Source organism: Ischnura elegans, chromosome 3 (genome assembly GCF_921293095.1).
Source record: "Ischnura elegans chromosome 3, ioIscEleg1.1, whole genome shotgun sequence".
NCBI lineage: Eukaryota > Metazoa > Arthropoda > Insecta > Odonata > Coenagrionidae > Ischnura > Ischnura elegans.
Genome location: NC_060248.1, coordinates 31,932,108 through 31,958,062, shown reverse-complemented (window position 1 = coordinate 31,958,062; position 25,955 = coordinate 31,932,108). Strand labels below are relative to the sequence as shown.

The window sequence follows — 25,955 nt, the reverse complement described above, 5'->3', positions numbered from 1 at the left end:
TCAGAGAAGTGGACGTTCATATAACTATCTATCCCTCTTACTATGGGTGATTTCTCAAATATACTGAGGTAAAGAAATATTCTCTTTCTAGAGCAGTTTGATGGTCTTTTTTATTATCATTGATAAGAATTAAAAAAAGTTCTGAATGGATGTTTTCCATTGGATTATTCCAATTTACTCCAAATATTTCGGTGCAGCCACATTGGTCACGTTAGATCGATTGAGGTACCTTTTTTTGACATTTTTGTTGATTATTCTCCTTCCACACCCGTATCTTATTCCACTATCAGTCTACGTACTACTGCCAAGTTTCGGTGAAAAGTGAAGAGCTGGAAGACCGGTTGTTAGGAAAGAAGAAAGGTAGTTAGGTAGAAGAAAACATTTGTGAGGTGATTTATTAGACTCCGTTGTCCAATGCTATAAAAATATGTCAGAGGTAGCCGTCGAAACGTCTGTCGTGAAAATTTCACTCCAATGTTATCCATTAAAATGATCTGTTCATGAGATTCCCTCGGAAAGCACCGCAAGGATCTTCCGGCCAAGTTCTCCGGGTTACGGTTGCGCACATTTTTAGCATATAATAGTTTCACTAATTGTCCTCCAGGTGTTTTTAGCTGAAGATATCGCTGATACTAGCTGGTCTCATGAAGACACTTCGGAAAATATACATTCAGGAGGAGACTTGTAAATTCCTACCAAAACACAAAAGGTAATCAGTACCCAGTTTGTGTGTTTAGGCAAGGATAGAATTCACTTCGGGCCTGAATAAATGTCAGTTCACAACTACTCAACTTCGCGTAATTTGATTTAAATAGACCCACTGATAGCATATTCCTTCAATCAAAGCACAAACGGTTCATCAATCGTGAAATCTATTTTAGAGGATTTAATTATTATCCTCTCGATAAACAACACTATCCCTTTTGGGAATAGTTAATTTATGGATAAATGTGAACTCTTATCAACTTGTTGCTATTCTAAGTCGAGTTACGCCATTTTAAGTTGTGAACCTACGGACAGAAAGCTCTTTTTGAGTTTTCAACTCCATAGTAACGCCAAGTTCAGTGGTTGTGAACAAGGAAAAATATATCACACATTCTGGATAGGTCGGGTAGTTTAGTAGAGCCCTGATACCACATCATATCTCGAGGTTTGCTGTCCTCAGACAAACTGAGCGCTTTATTCTGTTTTGAACTCGGGACTCTTCGATAAGTATTTAAGTACTTTGCCCACAGGATCATAACATTCAAATTCAGCCACAAGGTACCTAATGGTTATAAACCACAGCCAACTACCACTTACGATGACCTATCAGGGAACCAGAGGTTATTACTACGTCACCAGTCACAACGTTCTTTATTCGTAGTCAATCCTAGAGGTCTACCGCTTAAGGTGACTTTTCAAGTAAGGATATATTAGAAAATAAGGACCAGGTATAACAAAAACAAAGCTAGATTTCACTGAAAAAACAAGAAATCCTTGCTCTAGCAATCACAGTGATCCGCCGCTTATTTAGAGTTTCGTGGTATTCTGAGATCGTGGAAAAAGTACCAGACGCAACAAATTTTCGGACGTTTCTCGTGGAATTTCGACTCATCGCGGTGTATTTTCGGGCAGCAATGGATTTGCCACTATCGCACGTATTTATCCGATAGGCGGCGTGGGAGGGAGGGAGGGAAAACCCGCCCACTTTGACCCCGACCTCCCTTAAAGGTGAGAAAGCGAGACGCGGCCGGCGACCGGGGCAGCTGGCGCACGCTAGCTCCATCCTCCTCCGCACGGATTCCTCCGAGAAGCAAGCCCCGTGCTCTTCCACCCTTCCTCCTTCCTCTTCCCAGCTGAAGAGGTTGCGAGTCTCTCCCGGTGGCGAATGCTGGAACCACAACCTCCCTTTCCCCCCTCCCCTCCTCCCCTCACCCCCTTCTCGCAATGCCAATGTGGTGTAACCTGTGGAATGCCCGGCCCAGCGCGTTCAGAGCGTTCCCTCGCTCTGCGACAGCGAATCAACTCTCTGCCTTCGATGTCAATCATAGCGAATCCACCGGCTGTGGCAGATTGTTGCGGAAACCATAATATGCGAACTATGCTTGAAAAACTATTTAGCACACAATTTCTTTCCAATGCTCGAAATATTTTAAATCTTCCCCCATTTCCCTAAAATACTTTCTTCCCTTTATTTCCCTAAATTCAGGGAGGTGACTCGGTACATCTGTGGATTCTAAAAAGTTCCCCTGCATAAAAAGACATGCTTTGCTCAACACTACACAAAAAGGAAGCACTAAAATATATGGTAAGTCAAATGCTTCAAAATTAATACACTTACGTTAAAAGTTAAGCACGCTAGACAAGCTTTCTTCTAAGCCCTTCTCCCTTAGTTATTAAGTTCCTAGAGTATGTTTCATCCCATTATTACCTCTGACCTTCATTTGACCTTTTTCTCACCCAGAGATAGTAAATAAACTAATTGTAAGTGCATCTCCAACCAATATAAGGAACCTATTGGCTGCAGTACGTTTCCACGGTGGCCGTATTATCAGAAGCATACTTTTACAGCTTGATTACCAGACTTTCTGATAAAATTTCTTCCTCCAACTTGAAGGGATGCCTTTCTACAACCGCTATTTTCATTAAAGATATCGACCCTCGACTCTTTGTCCATCGGTAGCGAAAAAAATTGCTCCCGTTGAAATTGAGAGTGAACAAACGACCTAGGGCAAGCATTACATGTTAATAGATTTTCCAAGGATTTTAGTCATCCATGTATTTCAATTTGATTTACATCTATTGATCTATTACGGCATCCTATCATTCCATCCCTGAAGTCTGTTTCCTTCATTCAAAAATTGTTTTCGCTAGTCAATTGGAAATAAGTAAGGACACTATTTGGATGTTTATTGCAGAGATATTCCAAATATAGACACTTTTCATAGATAAAATTGCATCGGGAATCTATTAATTTTTTACTTTATCAACTCCGTGATTTGGATGTTTTTTGCAGAGATATTCCAAATATAGACACTTTTCATAGATAAAATTGCATCGGGAATCTATTAACTTTTTACTTTATCAACTCCTTGCTTTCCAACAAGTTAATTCTCCAGTTCCAACCTACCTTCACGTATCATATATCGGGAAAGACTATTTTCATCTTTATCCACTCTTTGTTAAAAATTTTTTTCCCACCTAGGAATTCAATCTCAATAATCATTAGGTATTGCTGATTAATTTTATAATTTGCGAAAAATACCATTACTATATGATTTTAATGAAATTACCTTTTAAAATCAAATAGTACCTACTCAAATGGAATTTTATTCATAATCTCAGAATGCTCATTCAGTTTCATCATCCCATAAAAGAAAAACGGCTCCTTTTTAACATTATATCATCATAGTTAATTCTTCCACTAACATTTAACCTGTATATCTTCCAATTCTGCGTTGTACCCAACTAAAACACAGGTCTATATTTTGTCTAGTAAATTTTTTCACCCATTCTATCTTCCCTCCTTCGAAGACTTTTTTTCACAAACGGATAGATATGAGAATCACGTAAGAATACTGAGTGGCTGCTATCGATACCAATCACCATGATATTTTCCAAGCGTTGAACATCTGGATTTTTTAGTCTCAAAAGATCAATAAAGTGTTATAATATTAAGATATTATCCCACATCGTCTCTACTCGATACGTTGCTACATAAACTCAAGTATTTCACTCAAAGTATCACCTTTTGGTTATCTAAACACGTTTTGGAATGATTATTATTTAAAAAATTTACCTGGCGAACTTAGGGACATAGAAAAATAATAAACAAAGGCGTGGAAATCAAAATTTGACACGCTATTCGGCAAATCAACTCGCTTTCACCAGTTATACCATCATCCCATAAAGATGGACTCTCTCAAGAGGTTTGAAACCCAAATATCCATTTTATCTCACTTCAACTTAGACAACAATCTTGGAAAACAATATGCGTTCATTTGCTATTGCTTGTGTAGGTACTTCAAATTGAAAGTAAACTATGTAAACTAAGTAGAGGCTATGCCTTTGGTTTACTGCATGTACACTTTCACATTTTCTTTGAATAAACGGCTGACCGAGAAAAGGTGGAACTTAAAATATTGATTACTATCTTCAACTTGCCTGGCTTTTCTAAAATAGTTTGGTATTTAATAAGGTATTCATTTTACTATTAGAGAAAATTTATCAGGAAAAATGGGTAGCATTAAGAGGTACCAAAACATGCGGAAAAATTGTAACATTTTTCCCAAAACATCCGAAAGATAAAAAATTTCTTCACCATCGCAAGAAGGAAACATGGGTAAGACAGCATCTACAAGGTACATCCACAAGTTTTACGCTTTCACTTCTTTGATCAGTAATATGAGTATCTCAATGAACTCCGTCATCTCTTCTGCTAAATTTATTTAAATTGTAACTATAGCATTAGATTAGATGACGAGTTTGGGCCAAGTTAAAAGTGGTACTTACGATATATATATAATTGCACATAACTTTAGACTTGGCATGAGTCTGTTATCTGTACCGAAAAATTTACCTAAGCTTTGAAGGATGTTAAACAAGACACCAAATCAGTATCAGAGAAGTAACGAAAGTATTGGAAACTCATCCGCAACACAACTTTAAGGTTAATTTAGATAGCTAATGAATTTGAAGAGCAAGCTGTTATGGCGAATCGTTTGAGAAAATTACGATTGAAATTTTATATTATGGAGGAAGCTACAGATTTAAACTCAACTTTTAAAATATGATTTTTATGAATGCAATGTTGAGGTATGAAAAAAATCATTACGGAAGCATTTTATTAATCAAAATTCTCCCAGAGAAATATTCAAGATTCCGGGTCACAAAACGTTGGAGACGGTAAATTTTCCTCAGTATCACACCAAATTTCTGTTTGTCCCATGATATTTCCTCTGGGGAAGGAATGAAGCGGTCAACTCGAGCCATTTCCATCACCACCACCATAACAAACCACTCATGTGTATGGACACGCACGAATACAACAGGTAGATATTAATAAATAACTCGGAGACGTGCGAACCTCCGAAATACCTTCTGCTCTTTCTCCATGCCTCCACCAAAAACCTCCCCCAACCCCTTTGCTCATCTCACCCCCCTACCCTACGGCGCCAAGATCGATATATCGTAGCGTTCGGGAGTGGAAGGGGTGGGGATGGTAGGTGGGGGTGGGTGAGGGAGGGGAGGGGAAGATTTAAGGGGTGAAGAGACAGAGGGAGGGGTGGTGGGCGGACAGGGTGAAGGATGGAGGAGGCGGGGGTGGAGGGGGGGATAAACAAGCCACTTGGAGGGGTTGGAAAAGGAGCGTATAGCGAGAAAGGGGTGCTGAGCGAATCCGTATCGGAGGGAAAGAACCAACCTTCTTCCAGCTGCGAAGCGAGGGGTACGCGCTGGGATACAGCATACACCTGTGGAAGGGCGTTTAACCCATTGTAACCCAATGTCGCTTCAATACCTGAAAGCTCTCAACATACAAATTATCATATGCCTTGTCCTTTATCTTCTAAAATTGCTAATTATCACTGAAATGGTAATTTGTAAATGAATAAATCTGACTCTGAAACGTAACATCAAGACCTAATTCATTCTCAATAAATTCATGTGGAATTTCTCAGCTTGGTAATCCACCTGAGAGAAAATTATATTCTGCTTTAATTTCGTAATATTATCAGGCCTAAATCGCGATGTGGGAAGTTAAAACTCACCCCATCATCTTTCATTTTTTAGGGAAAAGTCCTTCAGTAACATCAAAAATGTATATATTTTCAGCTCAATTCATAAATGATTTAAACCACGTGATCTTATGTGGTGTAGAGTTTACTGGCGAAATATGTAGCTGCCACAATAATTATAATCGGGGAGAAAGTTTTCACTTCTGTAAAATGAAAAGTCTTGAAATTTAATTTCTCCCAGATGAAGGTCTGGGTTAGGAAGGGTTAAGTATAAATTTACCCAGGCTATTAGTATGTTAATTAAATGTTGGCATAGTGGTTTCAATATCGCTAGAGCAGTCATTTTATACCAATGCTGGTTCGACTCTATCTGGAGACAAATATTTTGTTGACATCGATGGCGGCGGGGTAAAATTCTCTCCTGCCAAACCGAAGATCACGAATTTGAGTCCCTAGCTGGGTAGGTAAACGATATTCAGGATAAGGGTCTTTGTGATCGCTTATTAATTGTTGAATATTTCCCGTCATATAAAAGGCCACATTTGTGCTGTTTTCGACGGAAAAGGACATAGAATTTATTTGATTTTTATCTCATTGTAAATAATGAATTCTTCCTCTTTTCTCTGCGTATAAGCCAAATTCTTAACGCAAGTAAACCAAACGTCCAAATAAAACTCTGCGAGTTAAAATAAAAATGTGTAATGCATTACGCTTACTCACTAACACCAGAAAAATGTAAAACAGTATCTTTTTTCACTTTAATGGAAAGTCTATCGTGATAGAGGTATTTCAAAAGTCCCTAAAGAGTGTATATAATTAAATTTGCATTTCAATTTCTTTGTTTATTAATGTGCTACTTGAGTTTGTTTTTTCTGAAAATTATGATCTATACGTGCCTAAAGGGCCGTTAAAAGGCTCTCAGGAATGAAAGAATTAATGTTAATAATGTAGCCTATACTTATGTACCTACTTGTAATCCATCACAAGAATCGTTTAAACTAGTATCTACAATTACAGTGAATAGTTCAGCAGGAGACCTTTCAGGAGGAGGTAGGGAAGACCATTCTTAGTACATATTACAATAAAATGTACAAGCGGCCATAGTCTTTTAGTATCCAATGCATAGTCTCAGTGTCAGGTCATGAAAAGCGAGAGCGAAAATTATTATGATTTAGTAGTAATAATTGAGCGAGACCTTAAAAGAAGAACGAGTAATTTAACAGGACAAAATTTTGCTTTGGTACCATTGGATGCAAATTTCTAGAGGCTAACCGCAAGTGAGAACATTTTCCTTAACAGGAAAACATATTGCTTCAACAGTTGAATTTAATTCAAGAGATGATTTAGATGGAAGTTAATTTGAATACCTTTTAATGCTGTGTCCATAATTTTAATATTCGATCATCGATATACAAATTTCGGCTAAGGTGAAACAAGAATCATTTTCCTACTGATGAAATCTGAATAACGATGTGAAAAAATTAACAATTTCATCCAGAATCTATCAACCTATTTTTTTGGTGTTTCTATGATAAATGCAAAATGTGCAATATTAAAATGATTTAGGGTCCTACAGCTAAATTAACATAGGATTTCGAAAACATGCCCTAGGTACGAACAGTTCATAAAATTTTCATTCCTTCCCACATCTGTTTTAAGTGCATTGTAAAGTTTTCCCCTGAGAACCATGAATATAGATCTATACCTGTCTCTCTCTGCTAACACTCCGATCCGGAAGAAGATGCCCTTTGACCCGTTGCCAGCGAGTTCGCCAGTGAGATTGATTAACAGCCATCCATTCGCACGTCAACGCATCACGCTTCGACCGCCGCCACGCGGACCATGCCAGGCGGATGTGACCCGGCGCAGACGGCGATAAAAATACACCGGCTACAGTGCCTTCATCCGGGCAACATCCCCGGCCAAATAATACCTGCAGATGGGTGCCACCTATTCGCAGGAACGTGGCCAGACATTTGCTTCGGGAGATGCTTAGGTGGTATGCAGGTTGCCTTTTCTGGCATTATTTTTTTCAATTTCCACGAACCGGAAAATCATAAATTCTATTTAATGAGCTATAAATTTCGTTTGCATAAAAATAAAATGTATACCCATCGTTGGCCTTTGCAGAAACGGCCGTAGTAATCGTGACTTTTTCTTCGCAGGAGTTTGTTTTCAAAGTTCGCCTGATATTTCGAACAAAATTGAATCTTTAGGGCAATGGCAGTAGTAGCTAATATTATCTGATTGAGCGAATTTCGAATCTGAAAATATGATCTAAGTCTGCAAAATTTTATATGCGGGAGAAAGTGAGAGAATACATGCTCCTGGGCTAGTTGTTCCCGAAAAAGATATGTGGTCGCTAGAAGGGGAAAATTTTCAACCTAAAAGCCTGGCTCCTGGCTATCTTTCTGTCTATACGCGTGACGGAGGGAAAAATCTCACAGACGAAGACAAGAACACAGGAAAATCAAAATTTTATGATCATAATGAGTGTATAAAGTTTTTAAATTTGTAGCAATGGATTCTTTCGTAATTAAGTTGGGGACGTTATGCGCTCATGTGGAGAGAACCATCTACTCACAATCACTCATGAAAAAAATCATTTTCCTGCAAATGAAATCGTAATGACGACGCAGAAAATTAATTCTTAATGTTCACCCAGAATTTATACGACCAATTGCTAGGCACTTCTGGGACAGCTGCAAGATGCGCTATCTTCAAAATTATTTATGCTACTGTAGGGAAGTTATTAAAGATTTTATGAAACATTTCTTAGTGACCAAATTCTCAATTAAGTGCATCTCTGCATGAGCATAAGTAACCAAGTCACCAAGATCACCAAGTCACCTCAGCTACTCCTCGGTCTAGCACATCGGTCTCGTGTGATACGTTCTTGTTTATATACTTGAGGGAAAGAACTACTTTGAGGGAAAGAATCGCTTACTTGTAAACAAGTAAAAAGCGATTTTCCCGGAACAACTTAATGAAATGGAACTCTAATGACCTTTTTCTATTTAAATTTATGTAACTGAATACGGAAAAATGTTTTCGTTTGTAACTGACCTTTTCCTTCCATGTATCAAATTATTCTAATGATTGCAATTTTGGCTCAGAGATCCCACCGGGAAACAAAAGAACCAGATACTTTGGTAGTCCTCATAAATTATTTTTTGAGAAAGTGAAAATTTCCCTGGCTGTTAATATTCAACTCCCTTTTGAGGGCCATCTTCATGATTTGAAGACCTACCAATAATTATCTGATGTGGAGTTCTTACACGCTTTTATCTTTGTTATCATTATTTGTCGCTGACACATTCACCCAGTGATACAGCCCGAAAGTTAGTTTAGATAGGCAAGAATTTAGCTCACCCCAGACTCAGCAACAGGCGTATATATACCACACATTCAGGGTTGGGGGGCCCGTTACCTTCCCTGGGCTACTTCTCCCTTCAAAGATTTTACTCGCATTTCGGGTTGATCCAAGGTTTCATCCGGAATTTGAACGCGGAACCCTTCTATCAGCAGCCAAGCACTCTACCCTACAAGTTACCACGTTCGCCTTTATTACTGAATGAAATAAGAAATGGTCTTGTGTTTTATGCGACGCGATGTGAACGGACGCAGAGGCTGATAAAAATACCCCGCCTACGGCGTATTCATTCGGGTGTCATCCCTGACGAAATGATCCTCGCAGATGGGCGTATGAGTCTCGGGAAGGCAACTCTGAGGAGATATATAACATAGCACGCACCGGCTTCTGAGCATGTGGCCAAGATTGAAATGGGATAAAGCTAGAGTGCGTGATCAATATGGTTACCCTGATGGGTCACTATAACGACAGTGTTTGTATTCATACTGTTTATTTCTATTGCAAAATTAATTTCCATCAAATTCAATGCGAATAAGGACACGTTTCAGGGTTTTAATGCATTCCATTCATAGGTTTTTACATTGCTGCTTCCATTTAAGATAGAAATACGCAAGTTAAGGTTCTAATGTTGCTCTCGGCATTTCGTCACTCTTGTAGGTAATATTACTCATTATTCGTTTCGTTAAGACAACATGTATAGGATCAAGCCAGTACATTAAAAGTAAGTCCTCATCGTACCAGAGCACGCGGAAGTTGATAAACTTTTTGTTTAAAAATCATTGCGTCTTTTGCGTCGATGAACGGAATGAAGAATATAATAGGAAACGAGCACAGACATTTATGCGTAGAATTTGTAAAGTTACTATACTTTCATTCAAAGAATCTATTCTGAATATAGCTCAGTCTCGTTGTGAGAATAAGTCAAAAACTATTATCGCTTGCACAAGGCTTAAACATAATTTAGTTGCTGATGAGGCTAGTTATCATCATGATTGCTAAGTTTTTTTTTTTTAAACTGTTCACTGGGAGTAAAACTGGTCTCCCAGAAATGAAGCATTGAATTTCATCATGGGAGAAATATATGCATACATCGAAAGTAGTGACGACTGTAAGTTAACATTGGAAGAACATAGAACATACATACATAGAACTGTTAAACTGCGTTTAAAGTTAAAATACGGAAGTAACGTCACTGAAAAACCCGGAAAACTAACATTTATATGCTTAATTGATAATCATAACCATCTATTAAATCAAGAAAAGAAGAGCTATATAAGATCCTGAAAGCTGCGACAGCATTCATCAAGGAAGATATTCAATCGGTAGCCATCGATATTCTCATTATCCTCCTCCAGATCGCATTTGTGAATATATAAATATCTTATTCCGGAGTAATTGACAAATTTTAAAGCAAATTATTTTAAAAGATAAAAGGTTAAATTTATAAAATTCGAAATTAGTATGTACTAAGATTTGTAATAGTATTATGACTGCTGCTAGCCTAGCTCATTCAAGTAAAAGGTACGACTGGGGCTAGCAGTTTTTTTCATCGACGCCTCAAAGTGACTCATACGCATTTTTAATTCTCTAATCGCTCACGGAATTCGCTTTCTTCTGTCAGTCTATGGAGCTCCAGTATAAGTCACCTGCGTTGATAAGAATCGTTAATTATCCTTTGTTAAACAATCACGTAGTAAAAAACGCGTGCAAGTAGCTTGTCTTCCTCAAACCTCAGCTTCTGCCCAGCAACATTTCTATCGAGTATATTACCAGGTTCAAGTGTGGCTTGGCAATAAACTGGATCCAGGAGAATAGGGTTGGAAGGCAATTCACAATGTACTGGAGCCAATCCATGTTATACTCCCGCCTGCACTAGAGAAGTTCCTTAACACCATTTTTTGCAACTGCAAGAAAGGTTGCAGTTCTGTAGCTGCAAAAAATTGAGCATATTTTTTTCAACGGCATGCATCAGTAGTCAAGGCTAGTCGTATTTAAACGTTAAACTTTCAACAGAAGAAAATACCAACATCATCAACGAAACAGCTGATGCATCGCTGCTACAACAATTTACATCGACTACAAAAATTTACATTACTCGGGGGGAAGAGGAAGAAGAAGACAAAGATGGAAGAAGAAATAATTAATAATAAGAAGAAGAAGCTCAATAAGACCTCATTTACCAGTAAAATAGACCGTGGATTAAGCATACTGGGAAAACCACACTCGAAGAAATGCGCCTCGTACACTGCCACACAGATGGCGAGGAAACGTGGGCGTATTATGCAGAATACTAAACCCTTTATTCCGATTGTTGGCGGATGGACATGCGAGAGCTAGTAACCAATACGCGTGTTACGCGTCCAATAATGTTAAGAGAGCACAACAATATAGTCATGCATATTACGGAGAATACAGCTTCAGAAAAATTTCGAATGGCTTTTTCTCAGCAATGGTAAATCTTAGAGGAAAAAATGAAATGGCAATTTTGTAGATAATTACTTAATCTACAATTTTGATCTTCATAGTTTTTATCGTAAAACTAACCGTTTGGCCAAAAAAAGCAATTAATTTCTCTGACCTTTGACCTTGAATAAAATTTTTTGCACACAAGGAATCGATTAGAAATTTTCAGAATTTCATAAGAGTGTGATTCTTAACATTCCTGTAAATTATAAGCTTGTTGGGAATTAATGTAAGGGTACCCCTATTTTTTTGGGATAATTTCACCGGGCTATAATTGTTGATTTCGCGAAATGATTCTTTCACTTATATTAAAAAATAGATATTCAAGAATTTTCTTTTGCGTGTAGTGTTTTCTTTCTTTTTCTTTCGTAGTAGTGGGATATTTAGAGTAAAAGTTATGGGTCTAACTTTTTTGGTAAAACAATAGTGTACCCTAAGTGGAACAGGCGCTTACCACGCATGAGATAAGACTCATATGAGGAAGTACCTACGATTATGATACATGTGGCTTTATGTATGCCAAATTCAAATACTTAATCCCTTGATAACTCAAATTCCTTGACGTGCGTAATATCACGTAAATGTAGAAAAATCGACATATACTAGAAGGGACTATTCATCATAATGATTGATTCTATGGAAAGAAATGCAGAATCGTCAGTGATGAATCCTCAGAGAGGTAAATGGCATTGCTTTTAAAAATCGACGATTCAATGGAGGAAAAAATTCGTTCAACTTTTTCTTGATTAATATTCATTTTAACCTACCATAACAGGTAGAGCGCTTTCAAAACAATGGAGAGCTATTAGAAAAATTCCTTTTTAAGTCTTGTTTTGTCATAATGTTGTACCTCTAAATTATAATGTAAGCAAGATGCATGTACGACATAGAAATTTAGTATCTTAGCGAGGTATAAAATTTAACGAGTGTGACAAACTGAAGAGTGGTCAAACATCCGACTTAATGACATCATCTGATCGAGGAACGCGATGAAAGACAAAAGATAATCGGAGAAGAAGTAAATATTCAAGGGAAAATTAATTTACAGTTCAAATGAATCAATACAGTTTAAATCAATCAAACGACTTTAATTAGGCCAAAAAGGTGAAGATAAGAGCATAAAAATACTAATTTTTTCTTAAAAATAACAATAGAGGTTAATTATGAGATAGAAGTGGAAATCATACATATTTATCATAAACCACTACTTGTCATAGTCGCTATAATAACCCTGAGTTTTAATTATTAACCAAATTTTGATAATTGCTGACTCACAATATAATGCTAGCTAGCAGTAATGGGCATGGAAATGAAGAAAAGCTGGCACGTCTGTATACCTATAAAATCTAAGCTAAATTATAAAGAACTGAAGGTTCACGTTGAGAAAAACTGCAATGCTGCCGCTGGTGAATAATTAACAAGCCCTATTTACATGGACAGAGCGGCTAGAGCTTCGTCCTCAACTCATCACTTGAACTGTAAACGGGATGAAAATAAATTAAGATTTAATATGCAATTTCAAACATCAGATTACTGTTGATTAAAATGAGACAGAGACGAGTGCATGTGATTATTTCCGAAAAAGCCAGAATTACCAGCTGAAATATTTTCAGAATCGCAGATTAATTCGTGGGCAGAGAGCTGAAGTTGTAAACATTGCCTAAAATTTGCACGCAAATAACGTTCGCAAACATCAATCACAGAGTTAAATTTGAAAAAAAAAAAAATCATCCGATCAGTGGCAGAAATCACACTCATTAAATGAATATACAGCGTCGCTTCGTATCATGAAACAGGATATTTGCGGTGTCCATTAATGAAAAGTATTATCGTGTATTAATGCTTCCTGAAGCTTAAGCAAATAATTATGAATGATCTCACCAAAGACACTGCAGAACACCATCCATCATAACCACCGGCGTTGAATAATTAAAAATAGAAATTTAACCTATAATTATTTCGCCAGTAACTATGATCTCCGCAAATACTCTAGAGGTATTGACTTTATTACCGAGAAAACTAAATTGCTCTCAAAGGGCACAAAATTTTCAAAGTGGTGGAGAGAGAGTAGAATAGTCCATTTACTGTTCTGAAGAGAATTTATAATTCAGGAACGTCATCGCATTGTAATTCATACTTGAAGTTAAGTATGAAAAGGCTGTGGCGGAGATTAGCGTATTTTATCATATGATGTGCTGCAACATGCCGCATATTTTAATGCTTAATTTGATGCATTAAAAATTATTTTATTGGGCTATTTGGAGAGAATTCAATTAGAAGAGTATTTAACGCAAGCGTCATATAACTGAAACAAAAATAAATATACATATTGTTAGATAAGGTGTTTTTATTATAAAATTGGTGAAAATATTTTCATTTGAGTATTGGCGACGAAAAAAGGGTCTTCTGCGCTAAAAAAAGACAGATATATCATATTTTCAAGAAAATATCGCTGGAATAAATGAAATATAAATGAAGCAATGAAAAATACACAAATATCGTTAAAATTGACGCAAATCCGAATACGCGGCTCAAAATATTAACCTCCGCTGCTGTTTTGTGGGAAAAGTATAAACAATTAGTTTCCAAAAAGAATGGGGATAAAAGCGACTAAAAAAAGTTCCACAACATTGTAATGTAAATATGGTGAGGACAAAATCAGATAAATATGAATCATAAAGCAATCACCGTAACAATCTTTACTCACAAAAAATGTATATTTTTATAAAAGTTGGATAAGCATGCAAATTAATGACTAGTTTTTGATGGAGAAGCATAGCTCTAGATACAAAATAGCCCTAAATACAAGATGAAGTTAATATGTGAAGGGGGTGAGAAGCCAAGGGGCACAAGTGATTTTCTTTTCTAAACAGAGTTATATACAGAAATTTAGATAAAGAAAACAAACGAGATCAATTATCTAGATATTTCGTAGTGCATTTGATTTGCCACTCGATATTTGCACAGAACAGACTCTCACTCGTATCCCTTGGCAACCGAGTTTTAGGATATTACTTCTATCAATTTCTGTACCTAACTCCGTTTGGGAAAGAAATCACTTGTACCCCTTGGCTTCTCACCCTATCATATGTGTTTCTGGCGTCTTCTCAACAACACACTTCCTAGCGTGCAATATTATCCAAGTAAGACATATAAGTTAGAACCTTATACTCACCTCAAAGCTTATCTTTCCAGTCTGGCCGTGCTTAATAGTATTGAAGACGTAATGGGCATATTGGCTGGCATCTGAAATGAAAGATGATTTATGAAATAACATTTTCCATAACATTAGTAGCGTTCCTCCACTTTATGCAGAGAAAATAGAATCTTATTATAAAAATCTTTTAATATACATTAATTACGAAAAAATACTTCGGAAGCCTGCCTAGGAAGTTATTTCCAAGATTTTTTGACTAATTCCTAATGCAAGATTCCAATGATTTATTAGGGTGAAAATGATTAGCAAGAAGTCACTAACTTTCAAAACGTATGTACACTGCAATGAGTTGGCCATTTGGGTAGGAAATTTTCAATTCCGTCGGGATTTGCAAATTCCACATATAAATGACGAAAGCAATAAACCTTTTTTTAAGCTTTAAATGGAGATTATTTTGCTATTGTCAATTAATTGCTTATCAATCAAATCATTTGCAAATACATCGATGAAAAGCCATTATTTTTTTTTTAATGCATGAAAATATTTAAAAGGAAGCACTTTAGAGCTGGTTCCTTGGGGCATTGATTTGTGGTCAATATGGCATCTCAATATGTTTATAATACATGCCACAAATAAGATCGTATCTAATAAAAACACATTTTAAACTTCATACACATAAAAAGTGCAATTAGTGCCATTTACAAGTATTTTAATCTTTGATTTTCCACGTACCGATTGTTAAAATAAAATAGTTATTCAATTTACACTATTGCAATAATGTTGATTACATCAATTATTTTTAACCAGTATGGATATGGTTGGCGAGGAAAGGCAGCTTTTAGATAAGATAAGGAGGAGACAGAAGGTATGGATGGAGCGAATCCTTAGTGGGGAGGGGTTGTTGAAAATGGTGTTAGAGGGTAGAATGTTAGCGAAACGAGGGAGGGGAGGAAAAGAATAGGATTTTTTTTAGATAGATTGATAGGGAGTAGGCCTTACAGTGAATTGAAGAAGGTAGCGCTGGAAGGAAAGGGAGGCTCCCAGATCACTTCTTTAGTACTCCATGGAAACCTACCTTAATCGGTAAAATACTGTAATAATAATTGTTTATTTGTATCCCAACCCATACATACGTAAACTTCTGCTCAGATATATGGATTACTCGTTTACAAATACAAGTTTGATAAGTGTGCCCAGTTTAGTAACGGCTAAATGGAGAACCAACATAACCAGCCTCACTCGATATTTTGCATATGCATGATAAATTAATTTCCGTGGGTACTTATATGATCTGTACGATAGAGCCATAGCACCAATAAATTTGGATTGTGTCGTTCCTATGCGTTAGAGGGACGGAGGGTAATTCATCATTAGGCTAAAGGCTGTTGACTCGATGCCGAGCTCATAGCCGTAGATTACGACCACTGGGCAGCGGCCGAACTGAAAAAGCGCGGATTTAGAGATTAACGGTGAAATTAGACTTCGCCCTAAGCGAAAAGAGCCTGTCTTTGCCATTTCCTGCGCAGCTTAACAATGAATAATTTGCAGTCCTATCCTGACTCCTGTTAACTGCCTACGCTGGAATAATAAATCCTTTAAACGGCTGGATATCCTTTGACGAAAGCGAGAGAAGGCTGAAAGGTCACCGCTGAATATTATTCCCTCAAAACGTTAAGTTTGAAAGCAAAGAGCTGTGACTTGCTGTGGACAGGCTCGGCTAGAGAAAAAACTTGGCTAAGAGCTTATATTTTATAATTTCTAAAGCGTTTGACCACATTTCGTGCAAACTACATTCAAAGTAAAAAAAAAAAAAAAAAAAAAAAAAAAAAATATTTTCGTCTATTTATTTTAGATTATGGCACTTAAAAAAATACAGATATGAAAGTTAGCCTTTAAAATGGGCTAGGCTGGCACATACAACGAAAATCTAAAAGAAAGGATCTCTAGTGACAGTTTTTAAAATTAATTTATTTTTAAAGTAATTCATACCACCGACAACAGCTCAATTTGACCTTTACATCGGCGCTTTTCAACAACTTTTAACAAGTACACGTTCAAGAATAACCATGCCCTGAATAGGGGCAATATACCCAGTCGTGACTCGAACCCGCGACCTCTCGTTTGGCAGGCGGGGATTTTACACTGCCTCCACCGAAGCCGGCATAATAACATGAACGGAAAACTTCCAGTAATACCATTCTTCACCCATGCAAAAGCAGCGCGATGAAGGGCCAATAATTATACCCAGCGATGTGATCTTTCTGTTTCCGATTAAATTAAAAAATGGCGAAAGATATTTCGAAAATTTCAAACACTTTTTTTAAAGGGGAATTAAGTATTTTTAAGTGCCCGAGTTGGGCGATGAGTTATTTTACTGTGAAACTTCATTACTTAAGAGAGTCAGATGCCAGCGTAAAATATTTGTTTGTTGCGTACAGAAATTAATGCATTCAATTAAAGCAGCATTTTTTTCGAATCGACATTGGAGAAGCAATAAATGTGTTCTGACGTCACAGAACCCGTTTGCGTGGCATTTATTAATGTATTTTTATTGATATGGTGAAAATGACAATAAAGAAGGCATTAAAAAAAAGTCTCAGGAACCAATTATTTAAAATTGTATTGAATTGTTTTTACTGTAACTTTGCACAGTGGTACAAAGCAGTTTGATTTAGATCCCTTCTAATTAGTTTTAGTTTCGTATCGTAGGCTGCTTGGGCTTTCCATTATGCATTCAATATGATACGATAACACGACGGCATGTTTACTACTCGAGGCTTTAAATACCTCAACTTATCAGTTAATGTAAATAAAGCTTGCTAAAGACTTTGTTAAACCAACGAGTGAATAATAAAACAAATGCTGTATTATTGCAAGACAAGGTATTCACCCTTACATCCAGATCTTTATATTAATCAAAATAACTTAAAATTAACGTGACAATGCGAAGTTTGAAGAGTAATTAAAAACATAATCTGATGGAATCAATACGAAGTTGAGTCATCAATAGTCAATTAAGTGCTTTATTTATGATTTATTGGCTATATCAGTCATGAAGTACAAAAGTTAGCCCACTGGGACAAACGAAACTCTCGCTAGACGACAGAGAAATTGTGATTAATTTATTTAGGGTGAAATCAATGCTTGAACGATGAATGCGCAAAAGTGATAATTGCACGTGGACGAGTAATTGAGGTCTCATTTCATTATAAATGACCCGCAATTACTTCAACGATGAACAACCCTTTCTCTTATTCCCTACCTAATTATTCAATTGACTGCAGCATCCTAAATGCAATCAATTTTAACAAACGATAAATACCATTATTTAAGGATAATATATTTCAATACCAGACATATGCATCAAAACATGAAAGTAGATTCAAAGCATATTACAGCGGAGGTATTACTCTCCAAGGGAAATTATTTTCAAAAGCAGTGAGGCGGAATTTAACAATCCCTTCGGCCAGAGAAATTCATGATTCCAAAGAGAATCCTTGAGGCTCACGTGTGGTGTAAATGTCGAAAAGTACGTTGGAACCTATAATTTTCCCTGGTAAATGGTCTAGCGAAACCGCACAGAGTCGACAATTGGCGCAGAGAGTGGTCATGCAGTGTGATCTCCGCTCAAGTATTTGAAATTATAATAAGCACTATTGACTCGGCCGCAGTCTGCTCTTCTGAACACTGAAAATTCCACGAATCCTTTTTTTTTCTCGTAGCATATTCGTCTATTTACCAAATTTCTATTTGATTACTTTCATTGATTTTCCAAGTGAAACGACTTTATTTCTTTCACTGAGTCCCCCAGCAGTTTGATTATTATTCGGCCAAGTCGTATTGAAATGCCTAATGATAATTATCTTTGCCATTTACAGAAATGCTATAGAAAAAATCTAAATAATCACCGATTATTTTGTATCAAGGTATATAAACAAAATCAACGCGCATGTAAATGATTTTTAAAGGTTCCAGCGACAGAAGATCGATTTGAGCGATAATTAACTGAAAACTAGCGTAAAATCGACTGAGAATTTTAATTTTAAAAATTGTTGTACAATCTCAAAAGAGATTAAAAATTCAAAATGTAACAAATATATCGTAATTTTATCTTTTCTGCTTGTAACTCGTACGATACCAAGTAATATATCTGTTTCGATTTGTCATTCCAAAAATCGCAGTTGAATGATCATCTACACTAAAATAGTTCCCACTCTGCAAACGTTATGTAATATAATTTGTAATCTTGCAGCTCATTGTTTCAAACGGGGATTTTACGGCAAAAATTTATTTCAAAAAATGAAAAATAGCATTTATTTAACTGACATGAGTGGGTATGAAAATGATACATCAAATTTCTACATGAAAACATTGAGTGAAATTAATTCCTGTTGTTTTTTCTAAATTATTTGCCAAAAAATTGATTTCGCATAATTAATAGCGATTTTTGTACATATACAAACACATTCAATACATAGATCATTCAAATTCATCATTTATTAACATTATAAAAAATGTCTTCTTTGCGAAGAGAAAGATAAAATTTATTTTGGCATGTCACTAGATTTTTTTCCATCGTGAAACTATCCACAAAATGAAACAGAGATGTTACATGAAAATCTCTGCTTGGTTCAAGCAGTCTTCCTCGTTATATTTTGAAAACATGCAATAAATCGATCACTATGGAGCAAGGAAATAGGTCAATTTCATGCAATTACGTTCAAGGGCTAAGGTCATATAAAAAGTATCTAACAATTACCACGCACTTCTAAAATCAATAATAGGCAAAGGTATCAACTACTAGTTGATAGTTGTAGATAGATGGTAGTAGATAGTTTTAGTAGTACAGAATATGGAGGAACTAAACGCGAGGAGAAGGAACGGAAATAGAGAAGCAACATCGAAGTATAGTCGGTGTTTATAGCATCAAAATAACATCCGTCAATACGAATCAATGTATATGAGCATTCTCATGTCACCACTCACAGCAAGCTGAAAGGCAATTAATAATTCGAGCGTAGGTTTTTCCACTCCAAACTTTTCCTACCAACCAAAGGCTGTGCGGATATTGGAATTTTGCGAAGGTTCATTCTGTGCATGCGGATCGTCGCAGTGGAACGTTATTGAGATGGAAATAAATGAAAATAGAAAAAAACATAAAAAGGATATGAAAAGGGAAGGACTATCGAGGCGGGATCCATTCTTCCGAGGGAAGACTGAGATCAAAAGAATTAAGCGCACAAAACCGAATGGGACACTCACGTACGCGAGGGGAGGGAGGAGACGGGAAGGAGACCCAGGCGGAGGGAGTGAGGGTATGAGGCGAGAGTGCCCCGGGGCGACGGGCAATGTTGAACGGCCGCTCGGGCAACTACCGGCGCGCGGCCGGCCACCGTGCATCATCGTGAAAAATGACTCGCGTCAACAAGGCAGACCATCGCGGGTGGTATAGCTTCCAGGATGGATGCTGGGTGGGATGAGGAGGGGCCTAAGGGAATGATCCAGTGGTGGTTGGAAAGAAGAACAGCAAGGTTGGTTTCGAATTTTTCAATGACATGAAAAAAGAAACTTATGGCGGCTTTCTGAAAAAAATTCGTTCAGCAACGAGCATCAAATCGCGTCCTTTTTCTATCGCTTTTTCAGCATTTATTTTTTTGCAAAAAAAACGACCACATACCAAGAAAAATTCAAGCTTAATTAAAAATTTGGGTTAGAAGCGTTATTTTTAGAATAAATCCTTACAAGAATATTTTATAAACAAAAAAATATTCCCAAAAATATAATTAAAGCGTATCACGATTTTTGGAAATAATGCCATAGTATTGGGAACAACTAAAAATAAAAATTTTCAAGAGAAATAATTTGCATTCCATAAATCACCTGAAAACACACAGTAATAAATAGTTTGCTGAGCAGAAAACCTTAAACGATTGAGTGCACTAGTCGGCGATTAATCAACAGTTACATTATGCTTTGGTTTAGCTTAGAATAAATTTTCTTGAGACATAGCAACCATAGATGAAAGGGCGTCACGAAAATGCTGGCTTAGGATGGTCCATCCGTATTTTAACTTTAAAATTAAACCTAATTTAGAATATTATCATCCATAAATTTGATATAATCAATCTCTGTAGCCTTATTGCATCATTTATAAAGTAGAATGCGGTTAATATTTTAAAAATAAATCTTACGTTTATGTTTTCCGGCCTCGATGGAGGTGGGGTAAGGTCCTCGCCCACCAAGCCATAGGTCGTGGGTTCGCATCCCCCCTAGGTAGGTGGTCCTTTTCCAGGGCATGAATGTTTGTGTGTGCTTTGTTAATCCTCCGTTGTAATGTCCTTTATGTACTGTTTACGGAGCAGTTAGTAATTTATAAAAAATAATAAAAACATTTAGTAATTAAAATTGGTAATTTGAATTATTTCAAGAGGCTTTTCTTTATCAATAAGGCTATGCATCATGATTTGGTTATAGATGGAGAGACGTCTAAATAAAAGGATCAATTTTCAATTTCAAATTGACAATGGCGCGAGGCCAAGACATAAGGTCCGAATGGTGAGGAATATCCTCCTCTAAAATGTCCTGGGCATGGTGTGTCCTCGATATTTTCAGTTGCAGAGGGCGCTCAGTGTTCCATTATAGTGGAGAAGGGCACTCCGCCTCTACACCCCCTCACAACTGTGCAGCCTGAGGCGATTGTCTCTGTGAGGCAGCACTGCCAGAAGCCGGGCAAGGGGATAATGTGGTGGGCCGGACTCAAAGGGCGTGCATGTCGTACAGGGCAAGACCAAGGTCTATTTCCGGCTTGTGGAATAACTCTCGGTCGAAGTGTTAAGTTTAGCATGAGCCGCCTCCCGTCATCCAATGTCTCGAGCTATAAGTCGTGCAATATACGGCCTACTGTGAGGTGGAGCGCAAGGAAGAGATTCTGCTCGGGGTTGGCCCGATTCTTCGTCCATTCTTGGAGGGAATACCTACGGCACACATTTTCGGAGGCTATAAATGTGTTCTTGGAACTTATGTCTCCGATAACTTTCCAATAAGATTTCGTAAGTAACTGTAAGGGTGACCAAGGGTGAATTTTTATACAAGAATAACATTATTATTTTCTTCATGATGCCGTATTTTTACCGTTAAACTGAGGTAAAACTGGTTGCAATATGCAAATTTTATTGATGAAAACTTGACTCTAATAAAAAACTGATAATCATGTGAAGTCATGAGTAGGTATGTCACTTCCGATGCGAGGATAAGGTCGGAAACAAATTTGAATGCCCAATTAAAGTACAATTTCATCATAGGTATTTGACTGTAGTAAGTGAATACTTGATTCGAGTTGGCAATATATTTCGGAAGAACCCACAAATTTTATTTCAAATTTTTTAAATCGGGAATGCGGGAACGATTTCATCAATGTCAGGCTCTGTGAAATGATAAATCGTAAATAATTAACAAACAATACCGTACCCATCACAATGGATGCGGGAGAGGACAGAGAGAGAGAGAGAAAGGAAGCAATTTGGCATTTGTCGCGAATTCAATAGCCGATGGAGAGAGACCACAGGAGGGTTCATCAGGTGAATAGGGATACGTGTTACGTTTCTGTGACTGGTGTGTTTTATTAAAATTTTGCGATTTCCTCGGTAGTTGAAGTCTTTGAGTTTATAAAATAAATTGCTGTTTTCCAGTCATTATTGTGTGAAGGCATGGATTAGTTCAATTACGATCAAGTTATTAATTAGATGCGGTATAAATGATGGCTTCTAAGTCAGTAAAAAAAGCCAGATAGGAAAGGTACCGCCAGAGGCCGATATTCTCTATTTCCGGTGGCGACCCAATGACTCGCGGTCGCTTAATAGAAAAAGTAGTGCAGAGTGCTGCTGAAATTGACCATGCATTCGGCGAGGTTGAGGACGTTGGCGAAGCAGGTCAGGGGTGGTAAAATGCATTTGAAGCATTATTAACACAAGCACAACGAGAAAATCGAAGGCAGAAATTTAAGTAAATTAAAATTAGCCATGGTAAATATTTTAAAATTATCAACGTCATACTAAAACGAGGGAAAAAATTCTCATACAAAAACTCAAGAATCAAAACAAATAGAATTTTTCATTAGAGAAACCCATTCAAGTGTCGATTTTCACCAATGATAATGTACCTAGTTTTTATCAAATATGTACAATGTACCAGGTTTTCTGTTATGGATTAACATGTGTCTATTTGTACTCAGGAGACGTGGTTTACTGTATGCAGGCATATTTAGTATTGCATAAAGAGGAATAAAGGGTATACATTTTATTAAGTTTTTTACTTTGATATATACCACAAATTTCAGATACATAATTGGGTAAGTGACATTCTACTGAAACCTAGATATCGCCACTTTTTGTTTTTCTGTGAATTTAGAATTGAAAGCCTTACCTATTGCATCATTATGGATTAAACACAGGATAATCAAATGGATCGATAGGTGGTATTATCTAAGTATTTCAATTCATCAATGAAAAATATACATTACGGTTTCAAAGATAACTATGGATTTTCGTAAAAAAAATACTGGCGAGGTACTTTAAGTATAGATATTCGTGAAAGGTAAAAAGAGTAAAGGTTACGATGAAGACAACATTTTCGCCAGTAGAAATATTCATATTTTGAGCTCGTATATCTTCAAAATGAATACCGACTTAAGATTAAAATGATAGCAATGATTTACATGAATTAACGAGGAAAGGAGAAGAAGATTTTAGGCAGTCAATTCGCCCGGCAAGATGGGTGTTCCACTTCCGAAAAGACATTTAAGGCACATGAAAATGATAGCTTATTTTCAAAAGCTCGATAGGATAAGCTGGAAAGAAATGGGATTACGTCCAAACACAGCTTTTGGATTAGTTTATTTCAAAATAACAAAATACTATCGAGTGAAATAATGGATGAAAATCAACTTTCATCAGTTACAAGTTAGCTCACAACTGGAATATCCTTTCAACCAATGGCATAAAATTAATTAAACGGTTGACATGGGAAAGGTTGTACGTCACTAAATGTGAATTTAATAGGAGACGACAGAAAGAGAGACAGTCCGCCAACATTGTATATACGATACAACTTATGCAAGAAGGACGTTTTTTTCAACCTCTGATTGCTCAGCAAAAACATCATACAAGCGACAGGCGGGTACTGCGCCAATAGGGCAACTGCGCGTTCTTCGCACCTCACACTCAAGTAATTTCTGACCGTAAGTTGGTAGTTTAAGGTAAGTAGTTATCATATTAACTACACTGCCTCAATTGTTTTTCCCGACAAGAGTAAAATTTGGAGCGACAGCCGGAAAACTCGCCATATGTCTTCAGCATATGCCGATAAAAGAGATTAAAGAAAAAATACACCACGGATTGAGTATGAAACAGTGTGAAAAATTACTTCCATTCCCATTCAAAACAAAAGAAGAGACATGCTGACTTATAAAAGTACTCTGATCCATGACAACGACCGTCATCTCAGCGCTGGTGTAGCTCAACTGCTCATTGAAAAATTTTAATGAGAAGTTTTCGATCACCAACCGTACAACGCCGACCTAGAGTCGTGTGACTTCCATCTTTACGCTGAAATGAAGATGTGGCTAGGAGGGAAGCCTTTTCAAACGGACGGTGAGCTTCATGACAAAGGCAAAATTCATTGGACGTCATTGGCGGCAACGTCTTATGAAGAAGGTATGGTAAAGCTCGTTCACAGGCACGGCCAATTCCTCAATCTTCTAGGCGATTATGTCGAAGGGACACCACAAGTGTGCTCAATATTTAGCAGCAAAATAATTTTGAATCGATAGTTTTGTCTTCTGTTCATGACCCATCGTAGCTTGAAAAAAAATGTCCCTCGTAAATGTTCAAACTTCGTTAACCGTTCCAACTGATATATTACACCAATTGACTTTCTATCTTGTCCACACCATTGGCATGTGCATGTACTATCCAACTTTCTCCATGAAAAACCGCACTTTTGATTTCATCTGACTTTCTATCTTTGCTATGTCAACGCTTCACTAAGTCATAATGGGGGTTATTAGGACACAATGAATATTAATTCACTATTTTTGTGGTGATATTCGTCAAAAAATATATGCAATTGGATGATACGTGCAATATGGCTTTTGGATACTTGCTTGATGTAAATTAATGCATATTAAATTTTACTCATTATTCAATTATTATTGACTCATTATGATTCGCAAAATAATGTGACTAAAATAAACAACGATGTGAAAAATAAGGTCAACTGATTCAGGCGTGATAAAGTGGAAATTCGACATATTGAAATGGAAGATAGTTGACTTCAATGTGTGAAAAATACTCTACCTTACTGGTAATTATTAAGCATAGTTATCAAAATTATTATTTATGCACTTTTTACCTGAGAGAGGATTCATTCAAGACAAAAAAGATCGTAAAAAATAGCCATAAAAGTGTTTTGAGACTTACCACCTTGAGGGAAGAACTGTGAAAATATATTCTTGAACGAATCTTCGTCCACCATACCCGTGGGACATTCCTGAAAATAACAAATAAAAATGATTAATTTTTTTCGTTAAGTTCACCCCAGACTAATACAAAGCTGCATCGATTTCATACATTTAGGGTAGGTTAAGCCGGTTTCTTCCCGTGGCGCACCCCACACAGCGATCATTTTTCCCTTGGAGGTATTATTTGTAGGAGATGATACACGAAAGATATCATTTTACAATGAAAAGACGTTGAAATTTATCCCATTGGGAGTGAATAAAAGATAAAATTGTCATTTTTACACGAAAATGGCAATTGAAGGTTTCCGATCACATACAAGAAACGTGGGAAAGGTTGCCGCACGCCGCAAATCAGGAAAATGATTTCGGTTATTTCCTAATACATCCTAAAGTGTATGCAGCACAAATTACAATTAAGTACTGAAAAATAGCCTGTACTTCAGGATATAATAGCTGAAATGAATGCCCTTGCGGGTAAACTTAAAATGCTTATGTGTTAGAAGGTTATATTTTAGTTTTGAGTATTTCAATTACATTTTGTAAAACATTCCAAGTTATCAATGTTAGGAAAACTTAATAAAACTTTTTAGTTGAAATAACATTCCTTAGCTTTAAAATGAGTTAAATATCATTGGGGAAATAAATAACCCAGAGAAAACCCTGTTCTTATCTCCATGCAACGGCTTGTGGTATAATAGGCACATGCAAACGTAGAAGATAACAACGCAG

The 25,955-nt window shown here is 36.8% G+C and overlaps 1 protein-coding gene across 2 annotated transcripts in view; it reads right to left on the bottom strand.

The window, feature by feature from the left end:
• LOC124155628 (Kv channel-interacting protein 4-like) overlaps nucleotides 1-25,955 on the bottom strand; it is a 397,142-nt gene that overhangs the window by 39,276 nt on the left and 331,911 nt on the right. For both annotated transcript variants that reach the window (XM_046529620.1, XM_046529621.1), the window contains exons 3-4: nucleotides 25,186-25,255; nucleotides 14,729-14,799 (exon numbers count right to left, since the gene is read on the bottom strand). In XM_046529620.1, coding sequence (XP_046385576.1) covers nucleotides 14,729-14,799; nucleotides 25,186-25,255 — 141 coding nt within the window. The remainder of the gene's footprint in view (nucleotides 1-14,728; nucleotides 14,800-25,185; nucleotides 25,256-25,955) is intronic.